Below are 21,661 nucleotides of genomic sequence, written 5' to 3'. Positions count from 1 at the left end.
GGATGTGGACTCTGTCATCCCTCACGTGCAGACTATACGAAAGATCAACAAAGCACTGGAACATGGAATTGGCATCACAACCAATATGTGGACAGACAGCTTCAATATGAGATCATATACAGTGCTTAACACAATTGGAGAGTTCTTGTCCCCCCTTTAAAGATGCATCGGAAGATATGGAGGGTGACAGCTACCCAACAACAGTCCTCTTGTGGCACCGTAGGCTGAAAGGACATTGTGAGCCTCTGTGCGGGGATCCAGGCTACATGCAACAGCTCTGAAGCTGTGCAGGAGTGCTCTTAAACGAGAAGTTTATGATCACTCCCACCCATAAAATCGCCACCTTCCTCTCTCCACATTTCAAGACATTGAAAATGCTCCTTCCAGATGAAAGCAGAGTTGGGATGATTCCTAAACCTGCAGGTCCCAGTCTGAGCAAGCTAGTCAAGGTAAGCTTCAACCTGTAATATTTCAGCCTGTAATATTTTATTATTTCAGCTTGTAATATTTTATTATTTCAGCTTGTAATACTTCAACCTGTAATATTTTCACAAAACAAGATGTCGGTCTAATTGAGATGTAATTATTATGCACATACTAGATGCTAATTCATTTTGCGTTACTTTTTGTAGCACTGATGGGGAGGACAAGTGCATCAAGCATCCCAAGGGAGAAGGCTCTAGAAGGTACACATCCTGAACTTACATATTGTTGATAATGACACAAAATGCAATGAGTAAAGTGGACTGTAGGCCACAAAAGTAGGCTAGTTCAAAAACATAATATTCTATAAACACATTAGAAGTGTGTGTGGAATAGTTTGACTTTGACTTTGTGATGACGGCCACTCATTCATTTTTATGCCAGAGCATTCATTGAAAATATGTAGAATATTCATGGAGTGGGAAGACACCCCAGACATAATTGAGCCAGATGAAGTACAGTGTTACCTGCAGATTCAATTCACTGTCGACGAGTGCCAGGAGGACGTGCTTGTGTTTTGGAGGGATCACTGTTACACATACCCTCTCCTCTCCACACTACCTAGAGTGCTGCTGTGCACTCCAGCAACAAGTGCATCCAGTGAGCACACTTTCAGCTCAGCTGGTCGTGTGCTCGAAGTGCATCGAAATAGGTTAATGGAACTGTGGACTTCATTCTTTTTCCACATAGTGCAGCCAAACACTATGCTAAAACAAAAAAGACAGTATAGACTTAGACATGTAGGCTACTATTTTGTTAAAGTTCACCATGAAGCTGTGAAGGATGCATTGTTTGTTTGTGTGTGTGTGTGTATGTGTATGTGTATGTGTGTGTTTGTATGTGATAAAGAGAGAGAGAGAGAGAGAGGTTTCAGGTCATTTTCCTCGGATTTAAAAATCCATGACGTCATTACAATTTACAATTTCTCATCACAATGTAAAGTCTATGGGCCAAGCTGGAACTTGCGGGCGGGGCCAGCGGGGGAAACACTACTGCATAAAAATTCAGTGGGCCGCACAACATGGAAGCAAACTTGGAGGCTAGAAACTTTTTTGGCGCATGCACCAGCTGAGAAATTCCTATAGGACTGAATAGGTGCCATTTTTGGTCTGGTATGGCTCTTATAATACATCCATGAAGGGGACCTGCTCCCTATGTAGATATAAAGGACTTACTAAGGTAACAAAAACACAATGATTCTTATTTTCATGGGATTATACACTAATAAAAACATACTTATGAATATTATATTCCATTTAAACCAACTCCGTTCCGCTAGAGGACACTAAATCTTACACACTGGTTCTTTAAAACAATAGTCAGGTGCCCAAATAGGTTTTTCTTGCCGTAATCATTCCTCCCGTTCATACTGACCATAAGAGGATTCCTTCATAAAGCACTTACAATGTAAATGATGGAGGCCAAAATCCACAAGCCTCCTTCTGCGCAAAAATGTATTTAAAAGTTTATCTAAAGCTAATATGAAGATTCTGCTGCTTGACTAAATTAGTCAAATCAAGTAGATATCTTTTGGCGTTACAGTTTTTATAGAGCCAGAGTCCCTCTTTTTGTTGCTATACTCCCACTGCAGCTCAACAAGGAAACACTGTCCAAGGAAACACAAAGAGGGAAATTTATGCTAAAAAAAAAACTGTAAACTGTAATGTGGAAGATGTCCACTTGATATGACTAACTCAGACTGCTGACGCCCCATATAAGCTTCAGATAAACTTTTAAATGGATTTTTGCACAAAACAATTGTGTGGACACACTGCAGATTTTGGCCCCCATCACTTACATTGAAAGCACATTTGAAGGGGAGTATTTTAATAGCCAGTATGAACAGGAGGAATGATTACAGTGAGTAAAACCTCTTTTTGTGTTTGGCATCTGACTGTTGTTTTATGAGAGACTTAAAAAATGGTCAACCTATCCTTTAATCTATTAGCATGCATCATAAGCTGATCATACGTTTGTTTTGTAAAATAGTGATTTTCTAACTAACTATATCTGTAAATGTAAAGATAAGAAATGTAAAGATAAATGTATTATAAGGGCTTCTGGCTCAGTAAAATGAGGTGCACTGGGGATTGTAAGGTTCCCTTTCATAAATCCTCACTTGGACAGACGGCTTTTTCTGTTTGGGGGATCAACATGTGGAAATCTTTAACCACAGAACTCAAAATGGATCATGACTGAGATCATTTTAAATTCAAACAGCTTTTAAAGAGGGATCAGTCATGTAGTCATGAGTGATCTAGTGCTTGTTGTTTTATGAGACTTTTATAGTATGTTTGTCTGTGAGTTGTTTGTGTTTTGTGCTGCTTTACTTTGTTGTTGACTTTCGTGTTGTAATATGTGCATGTGTATTGTTGCATTTTGTGTTTTGTGCTTTAATGCATGTTTATGTATTGTTGAGTCTTGTGTAGTTTCAAGTATTTTAAAAGCTCATATAGGGACGGGCATTGCAAACTAGCTTAGGCTATAAATGGTGGTATGTGGCATAAATTGATGCTTTATACATTTAGCATAATATTTCCCTTTTGAAACGTAGCTGGTAACTAATATAAGTTTATAGTAGCATAAAATGGACACACACAAGTAAAATAAATTACTATTTATTAAATAAAACTGTCTCATACTCACCTCCTTGCCTCGTTCCCTGGCCTGAAAAACGTGTGATATGTCTCCATCTGTAGGACAATCAACGTCTCTGCAGTGGCTCAAAGAAGCCCTGCTGATGAATGGTTTGCTAATTATCACGTTGTCAAGAGTTTTACCAGTTAATAGTGAGAAAGGCTTTGAACAAACAAACATACCGTGTAGTAATAAGCAACAGACTCCGAGTGCACCGTCAGTTGCTGTTTGTCATCCCTCCACTTAGCTTGACGGTTGTTGAATTTTTGCACATAAACGCCGTTACAACACTCACATGTATGAGCTAAAACCCACAAATGAGCACAAAAAACCCACATGTCTTATTTAACAACAAATGGCTAAAAGTTGTTTTTTTTAATTCGTCTTTAAAAGGAAACCACGTGACCTCAACGGAGTAACGTCATACCCGGAAGTGGAGAAGCTGTCATTGTAATGTTTTCATGGATGTGTTTTCAATGGACATTGATGATACGTCAGCTGAACTATGAAATGTCTCACTTGTGCATAGCGTGAGGAGAAGCTTTTTATTTTGCTGCCATGCACATGAAACTACAGTAACTGTCGCTGACCGTAAGTTAAAGTAACCGCCGAGAATTAAGTACTAAAATAGGTAAATATTCTTCTAGCAAGTTCAATGTAGCTTTAATCCAGGTTCGCTCTCGCTATGAAGGTATAACCTGCCATAAATAAGTTGATGTTTAACATGGAAGTCACATATTACTGCGAGTTCGGGGTCATCCTTAACTGTTGATTTTGAAAAACTCTCTTTCGTAATACAAGAAAGGCAGATGTGGACCAGTTCGCCTTCTTGATCTGGACTGAGCTGAAACACACCTGGCATGATCATTATGGCGGTATTTGGAGCAAGAGCAGTCCTTCTAAACCTGAGGTCCACTTTCCAGAGAGCAGGCTCCCTTCCCAGAATCAGACTCATCCAGAACTCCAGGACATGTCTAGTAAAGAGAGGGCAGATTTTATCAAAGGTACCCAAGGTTACACTGCTATGTTGGGGTGCAGTCAGTGTATCATTATCCTCTGCAGCCAGATGCCAGGAAGCCACTCTTCCATCCCGAACCGCTCACAGGAAGTCTCTAGCCAAAGTCCAAGTGCACAAACTTGTGTTTTTCCTCCGCCTCAGCCTCCGTGCCTTGGTGCTTCTCCTCAAATTTGGCCCCCTTCTCCTCCTCTCCCCCTTAACTCTGTTATCCACTCGCTGGGCCTCTCGCTGGCTGGACGCTCTGCTGTGGGTGACTGAATCTTCTGGTCCCACTTTTATTAAGCTGGGGCAGTGGGCCAGCACCAGACGGGACATCTTCCCTCAGGAGTTTTGTGAACGCTTCTCCAGGCTCCACGTTAAGGTCCGCCCTCACTCTTGGGCCCACACCAAGCAGTGTCTCCGGAGGGCCTTCGGGGAGGGCTGGAGGAGGGTGTTTGTGTTTGAGAGTAAAGAGCCGGTGGGTTCAGGATGTGTGGCCCAGGTGTACCGTGGCTGGGCCAAGGCGGACCAGGTGGAGGATCCAGCCTTCCAGTCTCTGGTGGAGGAGATGGAGAAAGAGGACCTGCTGGAAGCGTGGGAGATACCTGGTTTGGGAGGAGTGGCAAGCTCTCTGTGGCAGCTCTGGAAGGGGAGTAAGGAGGAAGATGGCTATGAGGAGAGGAGTGATCCGGTTTGGCAGCATGAGGAGAGCAGCACAGAAAAGGACCATCTGATACCTGTCGCTATCAAGGTGAGGGGGACAGTCAAAAATAGCCTCACTACAGTATAGTATGTCCATGTTTCAGTGTGTTTGATCCCTTCAATTTCCTGAAAAATAATAAACCATTGCCTTTATGAACTGTATGTTAATCAGAGCAAACTGCCATGTATTTTTTCAAGCTCTACAGAAGATGTTTTTAAATTGTTTGTTGTGTTGAAGGTGGTCCATCCAGGCGTCAAGAGGCAGGTGGAGATAGACCTGCTGCTGATGAAAACAGGCAGTTGGCTCCTGCACTGCCTGCCTGGACTCAAATGGCTCAGTCTGTGTGAGATAGTAGAGGAGTTTGAGAAGCTCATGACCAAACAGGTAAGAACATTCAGACTCCCATATTTCAAATGAAACAAGAGTTTTCAAAGGTTTTTTGACTTTGTGCTAATCCTACACATAGGAGCTGATTTTTCAGCCTTACATGTTTGCGTGCAAGTAAAAAATAAAAGGTGCCTAGATGTAAAGTGTATCATATTACGTTTACAGCATGAGGAGAAATATCCTCACAGAATAGAAGCTGGAAGTGAGAACTGAGAACCAAAGTTGTGTCATTTCATTGATGGGACTGAACATTTGTTTCAGATTGACCTCCGTTTTGAGGCCAAGAACATTGAGCGTTTCCGGGATAATTTCCGCGATGTGGAATATGTCAAGTTCCCAACTCCGTTAAGACCATTTGTCACCAGGACTATTTTAGTGGAAACATTTGAAGTGAGTACAGAAGAATGTATAACTATTGGGAAACACTGAGTGAAATGATTGAGTGAATGATGAGTTATAGACAATAATGAACGATTCAAAAACTGTTATAAGTTATGAGATATAAAACTGTTCAGGAAACTTCTATGTCTGTGATTTGTAGGTAACATATAATAAGTCTGCTTGAATTAATATCTATTTCATTCATCATAAAAGAGGCCAACATTCTTTGGTTTATATTCAACCTTTTATTTCAGGAGAGTGAGCCCATTTCTAACTACCTGAGCTCCAAGATTCCTCAGGAGGTGAAGCAGAGAATAGCCAGGATGGGAGTAGACACTCTGCTGAAAATGGTGATACATCTTCTGGTGGCCATAAGTGGTCTGTTTGACTGAATGTTGTTATATAATTAGATAGACTTTATTCACTTAGTGTCTCTATCTATCTTATTTGTATATCTATGTTTCAGGTATTTGTGGACAACTTCGTCCATGGGGACCTCCATCCCGGGAACATCTTGGTCCAGTGTCGAGGGCCTCTTGCTGGTTCCAGTGACAGTACTGGTGCCACAGGGGAGGCCCAAGGTAAAACGACCCTCACTGACCTGTGGGACACTGTGGTGGTCAGTGTCAGACCAGACCCGTGTCCTTTCCAGTTGGTGCTGCTGGACGCTGGCATCGTAGCCCACCTCAGCAACCATGACCTCACAAACTTCAAGGCTGTCTTTACAGCTGTGGTGCTGCGTCAGGTAATAATAGAAGGGCACATACATGAAGTATCCATGCTTAATCAGTAATGATACATGAGCTTTTTTCACTTTTTTTTTTTACAGTGAATGAATGGTCAGGAGTCCTTCCATATATGTTTGAACTTATATTTATAGCAGTTTCATTTAAAGTGTTGGATTGGTTGAGTTGTCGGTGGACAAACCCAGTGATCGAAGTGTTCCTGGGTCTATAAGTGATTTTGATTAAATCCATTTAATATTCTAATTAGTTGTTTTCCAGAACTGGAATGTCAGGAATTCATATATGTTAAAACCATATATTTAGAAATTTAGAAATTGTTCACCTACAGGAATTTTGCGAACATAGTTTATGACTCGTTTTATTCATTTATTCATTTTCTTTACCGCTCATCCTCTAGAGGGTTGCGGGGGAATGGAGCCAATCTCAGCTGACATTTGGGCGAGAGGTGGGGTACACTCTGGAGAGGTCGCCAGTCAATCACAGGGCTAACATATAGTATAGAGACAGACAACTATTCACACTCACATTCACACCTACGGGCATTTTAGAGTCACCATTTAACCTAAGCTGAATGTTTTTGGTCTGTGAGAGGAAGCCGGATGCAGGCATGGGGAGCACATGCAAACTCTCTTGCTCTGAGGCGACAATGCTAACCGCTGCACCACCGCGCCGCCCCACATTTCTAAATCGTCCACTTTTACAAAGTAAATCTGCAGCATGTGCTTCTGAGATGGTAAATATTAACAGACAAGATAGGTCAAGGATAAGCTCCACATTGGATTAACTGTTTCTGTGGTTTTGACTCACTCTCTTCAGGGTGAGCGGGTGGCAGAGTTGATCCTGCATCACGCTCGGGCCAACGAGTGCCAGGACGTGCCACAGTTCAAGAAGGAGATGTCCCAGCTGGTGGACAATGCCCTCAGCAACACCCTCTCTCTGGGAAAGGTAGTAACCTAGATTTGTGCTTTCTTATTATGTTTGATTTGTGTTACTAATGCAGGGCCACATGATAATGAAGATGGTCATGATTACCATATTGGCCCGACTATAAGATGACCCTGATTATAAGACAATTATGGTACATGATCATACACAACACACCGATATGTGTTTTCTTCTATTTCTGGCTTGTATTGTGCTTGTTGTGTAGTTTATTAATGATTTATCTTTGTGTGCTTTTCGATTCTCATTGCCCCTGTGAAGAGTGAAAACTCGTCCTTTTACCTGGTGACTGTGGTCAGAGACTTAAGGAAATACCAGTCATTGATTACTATGTTTGTTTAGTCGAGTTTTTGTTTGTGTTTTATAGATTCAAGTGGCTGACTTGCTCTCCAGAGTTTTTAGTCTACTCATCAAACACAAGGTAAAATATCAGGAGGTAACAGTCATTATTAGTCACAAAAAAAACAAAACACTCAGTTCTGGTTCAGATCACTTCTTTTTTTAGTCTACAAGTTTATTACAACAGGAAACTATTCTGACTGAGTCACTGCTGTTTCCACTCAGACCTAACCAGTTTTTCTCAAGTAGAAGAGCCTGAAAAGTAATTTTTGTGTAGTCATCTACTCAATCCTGAGTTTTGTTTTGTCATATTTTTAGCATGAAGAGAGAAATGACAGATGAAACCATTTTGCTCTTCTTTGTTCCACGTTGCTGTTAAAAAAATGTGGTTTTCTAGGCTGTTGCTTTGTGGAAGTCACTGATAATTGAAATATTTGAAATGCTGTACTGAAAAATCAGTCCTATGCAGGAAACTATTTACAAAGATGTTAAGATGTCTGTTTTCTTGATGTCTTAGGTGAAGCTGGAGAGTAATTTTGCATCCATCGTGTTTGCCATCATGGTGCTGGAAGGCCTGGGCAGGTCTCTGGATCCCAACTTGGACATCCTGGAGCTGGCCAAACCCATGCTGCTCAAGAACTGTGCCTCACTGCTCTGATACGCACATGCATGTACACACATACACACAGCTGAAGCACAACAGATCAAACACACACAGGTGCAAAGCCTTGTATACTGTATACAAACTTAGGGTACATACATATATGTGTATATCCTCCCAATGCCATGGTAATGCCATGGCAGGATACGGCACACGGTCTGTCTTCAAGCTTACGATGCTCACTACATTTCAGCAGTGTTGATGACATAAATACCTCATTGAGTTTTACATTGGTGGATACTTCCACTTTCATCACAGTTACTCTTGAATATTAGCACTTACTGTCTGGTCGGACTAAACGTTCACCCACTTATATCAAATATAAGGCACCTCTAACTGAATCTAATGAAAGAAAGCAGATGTGCTTTACATGAGGCACCATTTGAGTGCTAATGGATGAGTCAGACACATCAGCAAACACACAGATGGCGAACATCCCTACTTGAAGTTCAAAGGCATATTTTTACTTTTTAATGGCAAATATTGATCTCAGGGTGTCTTTTATCACTCCATCTTGTATTGCATCTTAGTTTTCTAATAGGCCACATTTGCATTAGTGTGAATCATGATACACTGTAACATTTGTTCTTATAAACTACATTGACAATATGAAGCCATTGGCTAATTGTAATTACAACTGACCTTTTAGTTGTTTTAACTTTCCATTAAAATAGCGGGAACACTTATACATTTCAATAAAAAAAAGGGAATCTATACTAATTTATCTTTTTCTTTCTTTTGTTGCTACAAGTGACTTGTAAGTTTGTGATGATGTTGACTGTTGCAGCTTCAAACCAGAAAATGCACTATAACAAGGGCACAGAGTCCATTAATTTACAATTTTATTAAATCTGTCAATGAAAAACACAGACAAGAGACGCGATTTTGTCAATGTCATCAGGAAGAACAGTCAGCATGGCTGAAAGAGTGAGATCAGGAGGTTTTGGTGCAAAAAAAAAAAAAAAAAAAAAATTATCACATACCCTTTATTGCAAAACTTATGATTTTTTTTCATCACCATCAAGAGCCCAGATAGAGCAGCACTGTTCAAGTAAGGAGGGAGGGGAGAGGTGACAACTGTGTAAAAAATCTTTCAATAATAATAATTATAATAAATAATAATAATAATGACAAAAGAAATAAAAACATCTCTAATAGACAAACACAATCACCTCAGTATAAGACGAGATTCTGTCACGGTCACGACAACCAGAGAAAAGTTGTTTTCTTTTTTTTCCTCTTTTTTTTTTACTGAATTAAATAGTTTTTAAAAATATCTCACCATTTACTTATACTCATCTTTTTTTTCATTTATTGCGAAAAATAGGCAACTGGACTAATTGTGATAATGCAAGTTTGTGTGTGTCTGTGTGTATGTGTGTGTTTGTGTGTGTGTGTGTGTGTGAGAGAGACAGAGAAACAGAGATTAAGTGAAGAGATATAGTGGAACGTCTTGGAGCGTTGGCACTGAGAGCAGCAGCAGTGTGTGGCGATGCAGTACTCTCATGTAGCCACCGGGTGGCACAGTTCAGTCAGAACATTCCTCCAGGGCTGGAGCTATGACACCAACCCCCACCCCCCACAACTGTATCAGAGAAGTCAAGTTCTGCCAACAACAGCCTCTGGTTTTTGGAATGATGCTTGTGTGTTGAAACTTTGTCCACGGTCTCTTATCGGCGTTGCCAGATCTCAGTTATATGTACAAAGGTTTCAAATCCCTGAAGGACATCTACAAAGACAAGTGCAACCTTCATGTGACCATCCCCTTTCTGGAGAAGCTCAGGGATCAAAGGGTTCCTCTAGAGGAAAAGAAAAAGGGAGAATAGTACCAATCAGATCTGGTAAACGTGCCACAGCAGGACTCAACATAATTGTTCTTGGTTTAGAGCAAGGGACTAAAATCAGGAATGATGGCAGAGGACCAAGATTTAGGAATGTCAAAAGCTGAAGGCGAGAGAGGGTTGTAACATAGTGACCTTCCTCAGAGGGGGCGCCGAAAATATCCTAACATAATTCTTTCTAACAGAATGTCCAAGAGGGATGACTAAACAGGAAAGAAACCAGCGCACAACTAAAATAATGCATCCATCGTCCATTTGTTATATCCGTTCATGCTGATCCATCAGTCTCTCCATGCATTTTAAAAATAGTCTTTAAAGACCAAGCAGTCCTCCTCCATCTTAAATTGATTGTATTTTTGTTTTTTGCTCATCCCGCACTTTCTCTATCTGTCTCTGTCAGAGTGACTGACAGAGTCACTGTCAGTGTGGTGCCCCCTGGAGGACTGGCTGCCCTCCAGTTCTCTGTGGCAGCCCCCGGCAGGAGCACGCAGCTCATTTAGGAAGGTGGGGGTGGGGAACCAAACAGGTTAAGAGGGGGCTTTTGGAGAAGGATTCTTGGAAGAAATCAGGGTGTAAACTTTAGTCCAACGTGGATGCTTCTTCCACAGCAGGGTGAGGGAGGGAAGCTACTGGGCTGGAAAGGGAGGAGAAGGGTCCATGTAGACAGATCTTGAGTAGATCTCCTGACAGACACATACGCTCATTCTCACACATAATAATACACACACTTGTCTGTCTTTGAGGCCCCGGCGAAGTAAAGGTCATGGCAGATGGAGCTCTGGGCAGTCAGCTGCAACATCTTTTCGTTGAGTTGTCTTCCTCATCTTTGAAAAGATAAGCAGCTGTCAGTGGCTCATGACTGGAACCAAACAAGGTAAAAGTGAGACTTAAGAGGAGATAGGTAGATCAGTGATGGAAGGGACTGGCTGACATCTTGACGGCAGAAGAGAAGAAGAAATCACATCTCTTTTCAGACCGGAGACAGAGTCCTACTTCTCCTTTTTATGGTGTGAGCAGCATCCATCCTCAAATTATCAGAATCTTTTTGGGAGATGTTTTGGAAGACACAGCTACTATGTCATATTATCTCCATAAGCATGTCTTTACATTCCTTTTTGGAGAAGATGGAGGGGCTTGTGTGGGAGTTAAGCCTACTCAGATTAGCATGTGAGGGTGCATGTGTGAGATAGGGCAGGAAAGAGTAAGTCTTTCTCATCTACTCCGACTCCACGCTGTTGTTCCACAGGCTGCCACACCAGGGGTGATGTTTGGGCTAACTGTTGGGGGACGAGGGGAGGAGGGCGTCTGATCAGAGTTTGTGGCTACGAGTTGAGCCAGGGGTGGTTGAGGCAATCGCCGGCCGAGGCCCTCTTCTCGGGAACCATCTCCAGCATGGGCAGAAGAAAGTGAGTGAAGTGACCGGCATCCTCATGTGACCAGCCGTACTTCTCCACCAGCACGTCAAACAGGGACCACGGCTTCAGCTTGGTGATGTGCCTCAGCTCACCTGCAGGGGGCGATAAGGAGCACAGTCAACCACAGCGCAAGAAGATGAGGGGACAAAAGTGAGCAGCGGGATTTGAATAGTCAGTTCACCCACATCACAAAAAAACTATATTCTCTTACTTATAGGATAAGCCTGGTGATATTCAGTTTTTTCCTTATTTTCACTGAATTCGATGAAAAGACTAAAACCGACAATGAGTTGATCCTAATAAGTATTGCCTGTGAGGCCAAAGCCTGATACAGAGCTTATTCCTCTGTGCAATACACCTCCATTGTTGTCCAAAAAATATCAAAAACACACCACGTTGCACTAGGTGACGTGTTCCTTGATTACAATGAACACACCCACTGTAGTTTATTTTGAGTTATAAACTACAGTGTCATACAAAAACACATGCACTATATTTCTTCTCAATTGTGCACCAAATATGTATCAATCCACAGCTGAAAATAGTCCCCAACAAATGCAGTTGACTGTTTTAGTATAATTTGTTAAAAACTACAATATCCTGCTCTTTTAGAAAATTACTGAGCACTAGCAAAAAAAGAACCTGATATATTTGTGAGTAGTTTTCATATTCATGTCTTCAGTAGAGATATATTGCCCTTAGGGCTGAGTGCCACAGACAAAGAAAGGTATTGAGAGAAAGACATTGTTATCACACATTGTTGGTTGTGGGATTTGTTGTCAATAAGAAAAACACCGAATGACAATAGGCTTATTGTTTACTATCCATTTACTATCCATTTACATCTGAGATTTCTACCTCCACCCCAATACAATGGAGGCAAAAGGAATTTGTGGTGCTTATAGCATTGGAAAATTAGATTTAAGAAATCTTGTACCAAAACATTTTTCCAAAAACAGTATCCCTGTTACCATGGATAATCCACAGAACAGTCAACAGTTATTTCTTTGGTAGAAAGTAGTTCCAATGAAAACAAAAGTCTATTCACCTCTATTGTATCGGAGTGGAGGCAGAAATCCGAGATGTCAAAAAGTATTTGCATGGCTAGTAAGAAAACACGTTTTTTTGGGAGGGTGAACTGACTCTTTAATTACACTCAATGGCAGGCCATGACTCTGCAGGCTCCGCCCATGCATTACAGCAGCTGATTACACTGATTAGTTCACCCCTTTGTGTTTGAGGGTGTGCTTATCAGTGCAGTGCCAAAATGATTGGAGTGAAAAACCCGCAGAGTCTTGGCTGAAAACCATGTGAACCGAGGGCAAGAGACAGAGGGAAGGAGACAGAGAAGTGGCGAGGTAATGAAAATAGACAAGGAGAGGAAGGTGTTCATTATTTAAGAGACGAAAAAAACGATTGGCCGGGAGTACAACACTGACAGAAAAAAAAAGTATGAGGGAATGATTAATGATGGAGGCGATCAAGACTGAAAGTCCAGCTGAAACCATGGCTGCCATGGTAACCTCTCCTTCCTCTGCACTGACTGGAGAGCACAAGATGGGGGGAAAGAAAACCATCTATGAAGACTTTCCTTATATTGTACAAGAGACTGATTTATGAGAGCAATAAAAAAAAACATTACAGCTGTTTTTTTCCATATATAGTGACAACTTTAGTTTACAAAGCTATATGTTTAGGAGTCTTCAGTTCTGCATTCTCATAAAAGTTAAGTATACAGTATGTTTCCATTGTTTTGTCTCAAATCAGTGTATCTACTTTCCCCCAAGTTCAATAAAAATCAGTGCGTATGAAGGAAATAAGGTAACAAGAGCGCTCGATTGCACTGCACGACCGATAGCAGCATGGCAGACAGAAGCCCAGAGAGACAGAGCGAGAAAGTCAGACCAGATTAACAGAGCGCCAAGAGATAAAAGGGAGAACATTGAGACATCAAGTGCAGCCTCAGACCTCAGATAGAGACAACATCAAAGGCGGAATATTCAGGTCTCATGACACATTATGAAGAATATATGAGCAGAAAGGGAAGGAGATTGAGAGAAAGAAAAAAGAGAATAAATGAGAGAGTGCAAAGGTTATCAGCTGTATCAAACACAGATCCATACACTTACCAGGCTCAAAGATGAGCAGAATCATTGAGGTGAATGACACACTTAAGACCTTAGAGGTAGTGAGGTAAAGCCACACTGCTCTATGTATAGGCTGGGAATATGACTATGCTATCATTACTGATGTTAATACTGCTTTTGTTCCTGCCAGCATAGATTAGCTTGTTCTTTAAAGTGTAGACTTTTTCTCATTAAAAGTCTAATAACTTTAATATACAGTCTGTAGAGATTATTAGTGCTTGATTGGTCCTTTTTGCTGCCAACAAAATTAAATTGCTGATAAACATATGGCAAAATATCTGACTACCTTTGATTGATTCTGCTTTAAGCTGATTTGTTTTTAGGCTTTTAGAAAAAAATAATTTCCTCTGCCTCTGCCTGTGGTGAGGTAAAATTAGCATTTTGTATGTTCCAGTGCCAGATGATTTAAACAATCACAACAAAGTGTTTCGAAAGTTAATTTAGTAGGGATGGGCGATACAGCTGAAATCAATATTATAGTATTAATAAGAATATTTTTCAGATATTGATACCATTATATAATGCTATGGCAAATGTATTAAAACCACATGTAAAATAATCCAAATGATGTTACATGTTCCACTTTTATGCTTTACAGCCAACAAAACTCTTGAAATGTTTAATACAAAACATCAGTTTGCTTCAGTTCAATTATTTGTAATTTTGTGAAATGATCATTTCTTTCATTTTCATAAACATATATGTTTTATGTTTGTAACTTTAACAATACATTTGTTTTTGAGAACAGTGCATTTGTTCACTTGAGATGAAGGAATACTCAACTTACAAAAAGAAGTTTACAAAAAAAAAATCAGTGATTTTTTTTCTTCTTCCTGGACAAAACCTGGTGCCTACATTACCCAAAATGCAACTCGACTGCAGACAATTTGGTCAGAGATTTGGGTGTGTTATGCTAGTAGTGGCTAAAGTAGCCTCGAGTCACTAGCATCAAGCAGAAATGAGGAGCAGAAGTCTGGTAACCTCACTTCTTTCTAACTCCACATCCCACGATTTTTTTCTTTTTTAAACTTGTAGTCTTCAGCCCAGACCTTCACTTGAGGAAATTTATCAGACTTGGTGGAGCTCCCTCTGGAGCCACAACTGTTTTTCACATATGCAGTAATACTCGTCAAGACCTGTAAAAAGACTGATGTGTAAAATCGGTGGAGTTCCTCTTTAAGGACAGTGTGCTTTTATATATTGTTAGTTTTTACTTTGACATTTATGCAGCATTTCCTTTAATTCAAGACAAAGTTTTGAAAGTCAATAAACAGTTATGAATTATCGCCCAGCCCTACAATTTATTATTTATGTTAGCTGTAGTTGACTTAACTTACCTGACAACTATATGAACTGGCAGTACTGCAAATATTACTACACAACAAACACTTCTAGATCCAGGTGTCATTACTACTATGAAGTTCCTCACATACTACAGCTATCCCTCTGCATAAGGCCTAGCCTACACCTAGCCCAGCCACTAACCACGGCGTCGTTTACCTTTCTTGGAGAAAAACTCTCGGCTGTACTTCCCGGCAGCGAACACTTTGCGTGGGACCTTCCCAAGGAGCTCCATGATCAGAGCGATGTGGTCTGCCCACCACCACATACATCACAGAGGGAACAGGCACGATTCAGCATTACAGCATGCACACACACATCAACACGCACGTACACTGGCTGTACGGGACTGACACACACTGCTGCCTTGGGGGTATTGCATGAACACACTCACAGACGGCAAACTAGCAAAACACCTTGAAGTTGACAGTTTTAAGACAACTTTTCATGTGATATTAAATAGTTCTCAGTGTTTTCAGTTATAATTTCATCCAACTTTAAATTTATATGGTGTCCCGACTGTCTGTTAGTGTCCATTTTTGTCCATCTTAGACACCTGTGTGTCCCAGTCCCACCAGCTCTCTGCCCAGCGCTACCTCTTCTGTTGAAGAACTCCCGGGAATATTTTCCGGAGAGCGCAAAGTGCCTTGGAATACAGCCCAGCAGCTCTATGATGTGGGCTATGTGGTCTACGGAGGAGAGAGGGAGGTGGAAGGGAGGGAGGAGAGGGGGAAGGAAAAAATAGGAAGGATGTTCAAAAAGAAGATGGGGAAGGAGATGCATATAAAGAAACACATAGAAAAGGAAAAGACAAGGAAGAGGAAATTCATTGAAAGAGGAGAGATGAACGTAAAATTTATGGAAATTGTAAAGAGGGTGGATTGTGGGTAGGAAAATAGAGACAGGGAAGGGAGGTGACGGGTAGAGAAAAGAGGGGAAAGGAAGAAAAAAGAAAAAGTCACAGACAGTAAAGGAGAAAAATCTGTGTTAGTGAGCTGTGCCTCCACAGCAGATGTGATTAAATGAAATGTTCAGCCTTAGAATAAAAAAGTGACATGCATTCAGATTCAGAATGAACTGAAACCCGAAGCTAGATTTTCAATTTGGCTTCAATAGTGGGAGACCAAAGGTTTCTCTGTGTGAATCAGGATGTTATGAAGAAAAAGAAACTGGCACTGGCTTTTTGCCTGCGCAAAACATGCAAAATGAGGTTAACTGTCTGTCACATGTGATATGTGATGAGAAGAACAACACAACGAGCTGGTGAGATCAAAGATCAGTGGAGATGAAGAGATCAAGGCGTGAGGTGAGGATGAGGGTGCAAAGTTTGGAAATGTGTTTTATTTTGCAAGAAATAGAGGTGGGTTAATGGAGTCTACATGCAGATATGGGGATTGTGAGGCCAGATAGAGTAACACGTGACCAGAGTATAGATACACATATACTCACAGGATGAGCTAACTGGCTAGTGTTGCTCTTGGGCTTAAAGGGGACATACTGTAGAAGGGGATATTTCCGCTGCTTTTTTGATTATAAAGCAGGTCTAGGTGCTATATATATATATATACTGTGAAATATCAAAACACTCAGTCCACAAAGAAATGCACACAGCCTGAATTCAGAAACTGTGCCTTTAAATGTGCTGTTTAGACTTCTGTAAGGTTGTGATGTCACAACTATACGCTCAGCGTTTCCCCTATGATTGCCTTGGAGGGACGGCCCACCCCCCCCGAAAGAAACAATATATGTTTATGTTATTTACCTAATTTATGTGCACTTGTTGCATTTCAGCTCAGTGTGAGAGTTTTGCTTTTGTGTTTTGCTGTAATTTATATATTAGTTTCTCTCCTCTCCTCTGCTCTCTTGTGAGTGTAGCAGAGGAGAGACATTCACGGAGGAAACGCTGCGCAGTTGTTGGATGTCAGGAAGCAAATTTGTCATTGCACAGCCTTCCAAAGTTTGGATAACATTATCCTCAGTGGTGGCCATCACAATTTACCAGTGTGTTTTACCCAGAGCCTTGGTTTTACCTACAGTAGCTACAGTAGGCTAAAACCCATTACCTGTGGTTGGCCTGAGCATGCATCACTCATAAAACAGTGAGCCAATCAAGCATTGAGCAGACACAAAACAGCCTGTTTCAGGCTGGGTGAGACAGAGGGGCTGCATCCATGGCTTGTACAGCTGTAGCTAGGTGCTTTTTGACCATAAAAACATGCAAATATTTGTAAATAGACCACAGAAATGAAAATATTAAACTGGGATAGGAGCTTAATATGACCTCTTTAAGGTACTAACAGTTGTCATTTTACACTTTGCTGGAAACTGACAATCTGCTAAACTGCAGAAGTCTAGATGTCTACCACAATGTTGCGTTTTGTGAGCTCTCTGTGTATCTATGACATTGAACAATTCTGGTCTAAGTATACAGCAGAGTGGAGATGAGTGGAGGCATAGCAGCAGAATTAAAGGACAGGATTTACAGTTGACAGTGGATAGGGGGATTTGGGGAGAGGGATGGCTAGTTTAAACTAAGCTCATCTGGGGCAATTCTATCCCTTTACAATACCATCTTTTACAGTCTTTTTTATTACAGTGTTTCTCCATCATTCAAACACATTGATTGAAACAAAAGTATCAGTTTTGACCCTTTATGAACCCCCTGAGTTCAGCCTCTACAGTATAAAAATAATCGAAAATCACAAAAGCATTATATGTACCCTTTAAAAAGGGTCGTTGCATTTGCAGCCCTTAATCTGAATAATGGAGAAAAACTGCGCAGCCAATCAAGGTTAATTGGCTCACAAACACAAATTTTCATACACATAATCTATTCAAAATTTTAATTATAACAGTTAATTAAAGATTTAAGACACTTTGCTTTTTAATTTCAAACATTTTCCCTCCCAATGCATTTTGTAGTCAACATCCAGAATATGCATCAAGATGAAATACAAAATTCAGCTATGACTCCCCTCTGGAATACTTTTAAATGAGAACTTGTCTACATTTTTATAACTGGGAAGTAAGTTTTATGTGTGTGAAATACTCACCCTCATCACGGGAATAGTCCTCTCCAGAGTGGGGCTCAAACAGGTAATCTCCAGTGGCCAGCTCAAATGCCTACAAGGGAAAGATTAGAGAACTTGAGTATATGGTAAGTGTGCACTGTACGTATGTATAATTTAAAAGGAAGCGTGTATGTATGTAATGTACTCTATATAGGTATGTGTTCTCCTTACCATGCAGGCAGTACTCCAGATGTCAGCAGGAGTGCTGTAACCGGCTCCTATCAGGACTTCAATGGAACGATACTGTCTTGTCTGGATGTCCTCTGTAAAGTGCTTGTGCTTTGAAGGAGAGGAGAGGAGATCTGTTAATAGACTGTGTGGCAGTCATCAATCGACCACATTCCCTGGACAGTGTTTTTTTTAGTTTAAACTAACCCTGTTTTATTTTCTTTTTCATTAAACAATTACATTAAACCATGGCCACCCAAATTGGCAAATCAAATTCCATTTATCTCCAGTCCTTTTCAAATGTAACCTTGTGCAAGCTGTTTGAAGCACAGGCAGGAAAAACTAAACTAAATATTATCACATTTTAAATCAAAATGTAAAAAATGGCCCATTCCTGTGTATTTAAAAGATACAGTATGTTTTGATTCAAGCAGTCATTACCTATCACATCCTGCACCCATTCACATGTTTGCGTAGAAACACACATACAATAAATGACAGACACTGTGTCTTACCACCCAGCAGGCGTTTCCGAGATCCGCAATTTTGACTCGAATAGACTCAGCATTGCGCGGGTCTAGTGGGTTGATCAGGAGGTCTGCAGCTCTGGCCCGGACTGGGAAGGGACAGAGTGGTAAAGCAAATGGTTAAAACATACATGAAGTAGAGATACGCAGAGTTTACACACTCTAATGTGATAAGAGGCATTTATTCTAGAGCAGGAACTATTCAGTTTTCTCAACCAGGAATCCAAATATGAGAAACGTAGTCTTGGACTCTATAAACACCTCAGAGAACAATATATGATTCAATGGGTCACTTAACCCACCTCACAAACATGATGCCCTATTTAGCGTCAGTAGACTGGAAAATAGACTTGAAGCAGATATGTGAAATCCTTCCTAAGTTTCAAGGTTGTGATGCTAGTGGTGACCTTAGAGTAAGAGAATGTTAAGAGTCCAAGGAGATGACAGTAAAATGGACGGCGTGGATGGATGAATAATGGTGGTGGTGAGTCATTAATAATACCCAGAGGAGATATTCGGAGAATAAAATGAAATAATAAGCAGCTGAATTGCTTTACCAGACAGCTATAATGTATGAAACAGAAAATCGAAAGACAGTGATGGCTATTTATGTTCTGCTGATCCGTTATCTCACCAAAGATCCAAATTAACCCTAATTATTGTTATTCTTTGTTTCCTTTTCTTTACTTATTTAAGTAAAATTCTCTTTTACATTAAAATTTCCCTTTTAAAAGAGACCTGATGAGTCATTTGTTGATACAGTTTGAAAGGAAGCTGGTTAATGAAGATGAAAGTAAGTGACAGGCAGCGTTGACCCTGCATTTTGAGCTTATTGTACCTTTGGGTGTGTCTCCTGTGCTTGAAGATGACACAGTGCGACTGCGGTCAGCTGCGGGGCTGTTGGGTGACGGTCCTGCTCCGATGTCCACCGTCCCAACCGGTATGGGGTTTCCAGGCTCAGGATCCAGGGGCAAATCAGGGAAGAGAGGCATTGTGGCCCGATAGCGCTCGCTGGAGCCGTTGGTCAACCCCGGCTCGTTCACCTCGCCGTTATACATCTCATAACCAGAGCTGATAGAGTTGTCCCTGTCCGTGTAGCTGAGCTCGGACTCCACCAGGGGGCAGTGGAGAGGCTCAGGGGTGGGGGAGGGGGGTGGAGGCATGCCAGGGTTGGGTTTCAGTCCCTCAGACCCCAACAAAACATGGCCGTTGGTTTTGGCCAAATTGGTTTTGTTGATGTGGGATTTTATGGGGGAGGTGGTGTCCGTGAGGAGTTCAGTCGTCGTGTCCTTGTCCTCGTCTTCATCTTCCTCATCCTCATCCTCGCCCTCCTCTTCCTCCTCATCGTCCTCCTCCTCCTCCCCCTCTTGTTCCTTCGACCCCTCTTCCACCACCACCACTGCCTCCTCCTCTGTTTTGTTCTCACTCTTTGGCTCCTCTGTGTCATTTTTCTCTTTTTCAGTCTCTTTCTCCTCCTCTTCTTCTTCCTCCTCCTCCTCCTCTACTTTCTCCTCCGTCTCTGTCTCCGTCTCCTCTTCCTCGTTGTCATCCTCTGCACCTTTCAATCCCTCCTCCTCCTCCTCATCCTCCTCCTCCTCCTCCTCCTCTTCCTCTACCTCTGCTTGCGTTGGATCTCCATTACCTTCCTCAGTGGTGGGGGGAATGGGGGCATCTTTTTCAGCAACGGGTGTACGCTCCTCATCTTCCACCTCCTCATCAGGGTCATCGTCAGTGTGGGGTGCCTCACTCTGCTCCTCGGGATGCGCTGCGCCTAACATGGAGAAATTGGAGGGAAAAACAGTTAAGAGAGGCAGCGGGTGGGGAGGAGATACAAGCATGATCAAAGACAGTGTAGGCAGAGTGGAAAACGGCATGAAAAAATGGCAAAAGTGGGAATACGAGAATGAAAGAGACAGAAGGCGGAGAGACAGAGAGGGTGGAGGAGGGAGACAGAGAAAGATGGTGTTTTTTTTTCCCTTGTGAATCAGCCTAGCATCCTTTACACAGTAGGACCAGTGTGGGTGAAGTGGTTGGAGTCAATCCACCTCCTATTCATTCACAGACAGACTGTGTTCTGCGCAAACCTGCATTCACACACTCACTCCTGCTGCAGAGCTGTCAGAGCAGAGAAGAATCGCTTTTCTAGTTGCTTAGAGCCCGGATACCATAAAATGTAAAGGCTAACCTAAATATGTTGCACACTTTTCTTTCACTGATTATTTCACTTTGAATTAAAAGCTACAACCACCATGCTATAAGGATACATCATTCGGCTGAGCCAAGGATCGTATACCACACAGGTTTATTATAAATGAATGCCTGGACACCTTGTATGTTAAGTTAATTAAAAATAAACTGGTGATTCTTAATGAATGCAGTAGAATTAGCTCAAATTTCAATGAGGACACGGCAGTCAAATATGGGATTCAATCAATATTCGCTTCCTGAAGCAAATACCAACAATTCTGGGCTTAAGTTTCCAAAGAAGAATATTTTATTATGTTTAAAGCTTCACTAGGCTAGCCTGAAAGTCAGAATGAAGAGGCTATTTAGTCTTAACAGTGAAACAAAATGGCAATTCAGCTCTACTCTGCCGAACTAATTGGAGATGGGGGCAGTGATTCAGAGGTATGAAACCAGGCTATTAAGGCAACATAGCACATCGACTGCAAATGGCAGTGACAGATAATTAATTGAAAACAAGCTAAAATTTCAGAGACAGAACTATATTTTTGGAGGATTCTTTTGAACCAGGATTTAGTCCAAAGGACAAAGTTAGCATGATGATAATAAAACAATGTACATGCACACGAAGTCAGATGTGTTGGATCATCATTTGAATGCATTTGCATGACCAAACATTGCTCAAACCCTC

The 21,661-nt window shown here is 41.4% G+C and overlaps 3 protein-coding genes across 12 annotated transcripts in view; 1 reads left to right on the top strand and 2 right to left on the bottom strand.

Annotated features, from left to right (window-relative positions):
- The window catches only part of si:dkey-82f1.1 (DENN domain-containing protein 2A), a 46,362-nt gene extending 42,961 nt beyond the window's left edge, over positions 1-3,401 (bottom strand). Inside the window, exons 1-2 of one of the 4 annotated variants that reach the window (XM_067590316.1) lie at positions 3,303-3,401; positions 3,130-3,220 (exon numbers count right to left, since the gene is read on the bottom strand). In XM_067590316.1, coding sequence (XP_067446417.1) covers positions 3,130-3,176 — 47 coding nt within the window. In that variant the 5' untranslated portion in view covers positions 3,177-3,220; positions 3,303-3,401. Of the gene's footprint in view, positions 1-3,129; positions 3,221-3,302 lie in introns of those variants that run through there. The other 3 variants (XM_067590315.1, XM_067590318.1, XM_067590319.1) reach the window with 3 other exon arrangements.
- A 154-nt stretch (positions 3,402-3,555) lies between these two features.
- On the top strand, positions 3,556-8,996 carry adck2 (aarF domain containing kinase 2). 3 transcript variants are annotated; one of them, XM_067590329.1, is made up of 9 exons: positions 3,556-3,711; positions 3,926-4,868; positions 5,058-5,204; positions 5,469-5,597; positions 5,843-5,938; positions 6,055-6,333; positions 7,151-7,279; positions 7,644-7,697; positions 8,133-8,996. In XM_067590329.1, exons 2-9 carry the CDS (start codon positions 3,981-3,983, stop codon positions 8,271-8,273), a joined length of 1,863 nt encoding a protein of 620 aa, XP_067446430.1. In that variant the 5' UTR covers positions 3,556-3,711; positions 3,926-3,980; the 3' UTR covers positions 8,274-8,996. The 3 variants fall into 3 exon arrangements, with proteins under 3 accessions (XP_067446430.1, XP_067446429.1, XP_067446428.1); XM_067590328.1 differs by having other exon boundaries at positions 3,922-4,868; XM_067590327.1 differs by having other exon boundaries at positions 3,556-4,868.
- Positions 8,997-9,101: 105 nt separating this feature from the next.
- The window catches only part of srpk2 (SRSF protein kinase 2), a 70,399-nt gene continuing 57,839 nt past the window's right edge, over positions 9,102-21,661 (bottom strand). For 3 of the 5 annotated variants that reach the window (XM_067590322.1, XM_067590320.1, XM_067590323.1), the window contains 6 exons: positions 19,625-20,557; positions 18,775-18,875; positions 18,263-18,370; positions 18,074-18,143; positions 15,180-15,272; positions 9,102-11,624 (listed from right to left, as the gene is read on the bottom strand). In XM_067590322.1, the coding sequence (XP_067446423.1) occupies positions 11,440-11,624; positions 15,180-15,272; positions 18,074-18,143; positions 18,263-18,370; positions 18,775-18,875; positions 19,625-20,557 (1,490 nt within the window). In that variant the 3' untranslated portion in view covers positions 9,102-11,439. Of the gene's footprint in view, positions 11,625-15,179; positions 15,273-15,616; positions 15,710-18,073; positions 18,144-18,262; positions 18,371-18,774; positions 18,876-19,624; positions 20,558-21,661 lie in introns of all 5 variants that reach the window. The other 2 variants (XM_067590321.1, XM_067590324.1) reach the window with 1 other exon arrangement.

The sequence above is a fragment of the Thunnus thynnus genome, chromosome 5, assembly GCF_963924715.1.
Source record: "Thunnus thynnus chromosome 5, fThuThy2.1, whole genome shotgun sequence".
In the NCBI taxonomy this organism is placed as follows: domain Eukaryota; kingdom Metazoa; phylum Chordata; class Actinopteri; order Scombriformes; family Scombridae; genus Thunnus; species Thunnus thynnus.
This window is presented reverse-complemented; position numbering and strand designations above follow the sequence as displayed.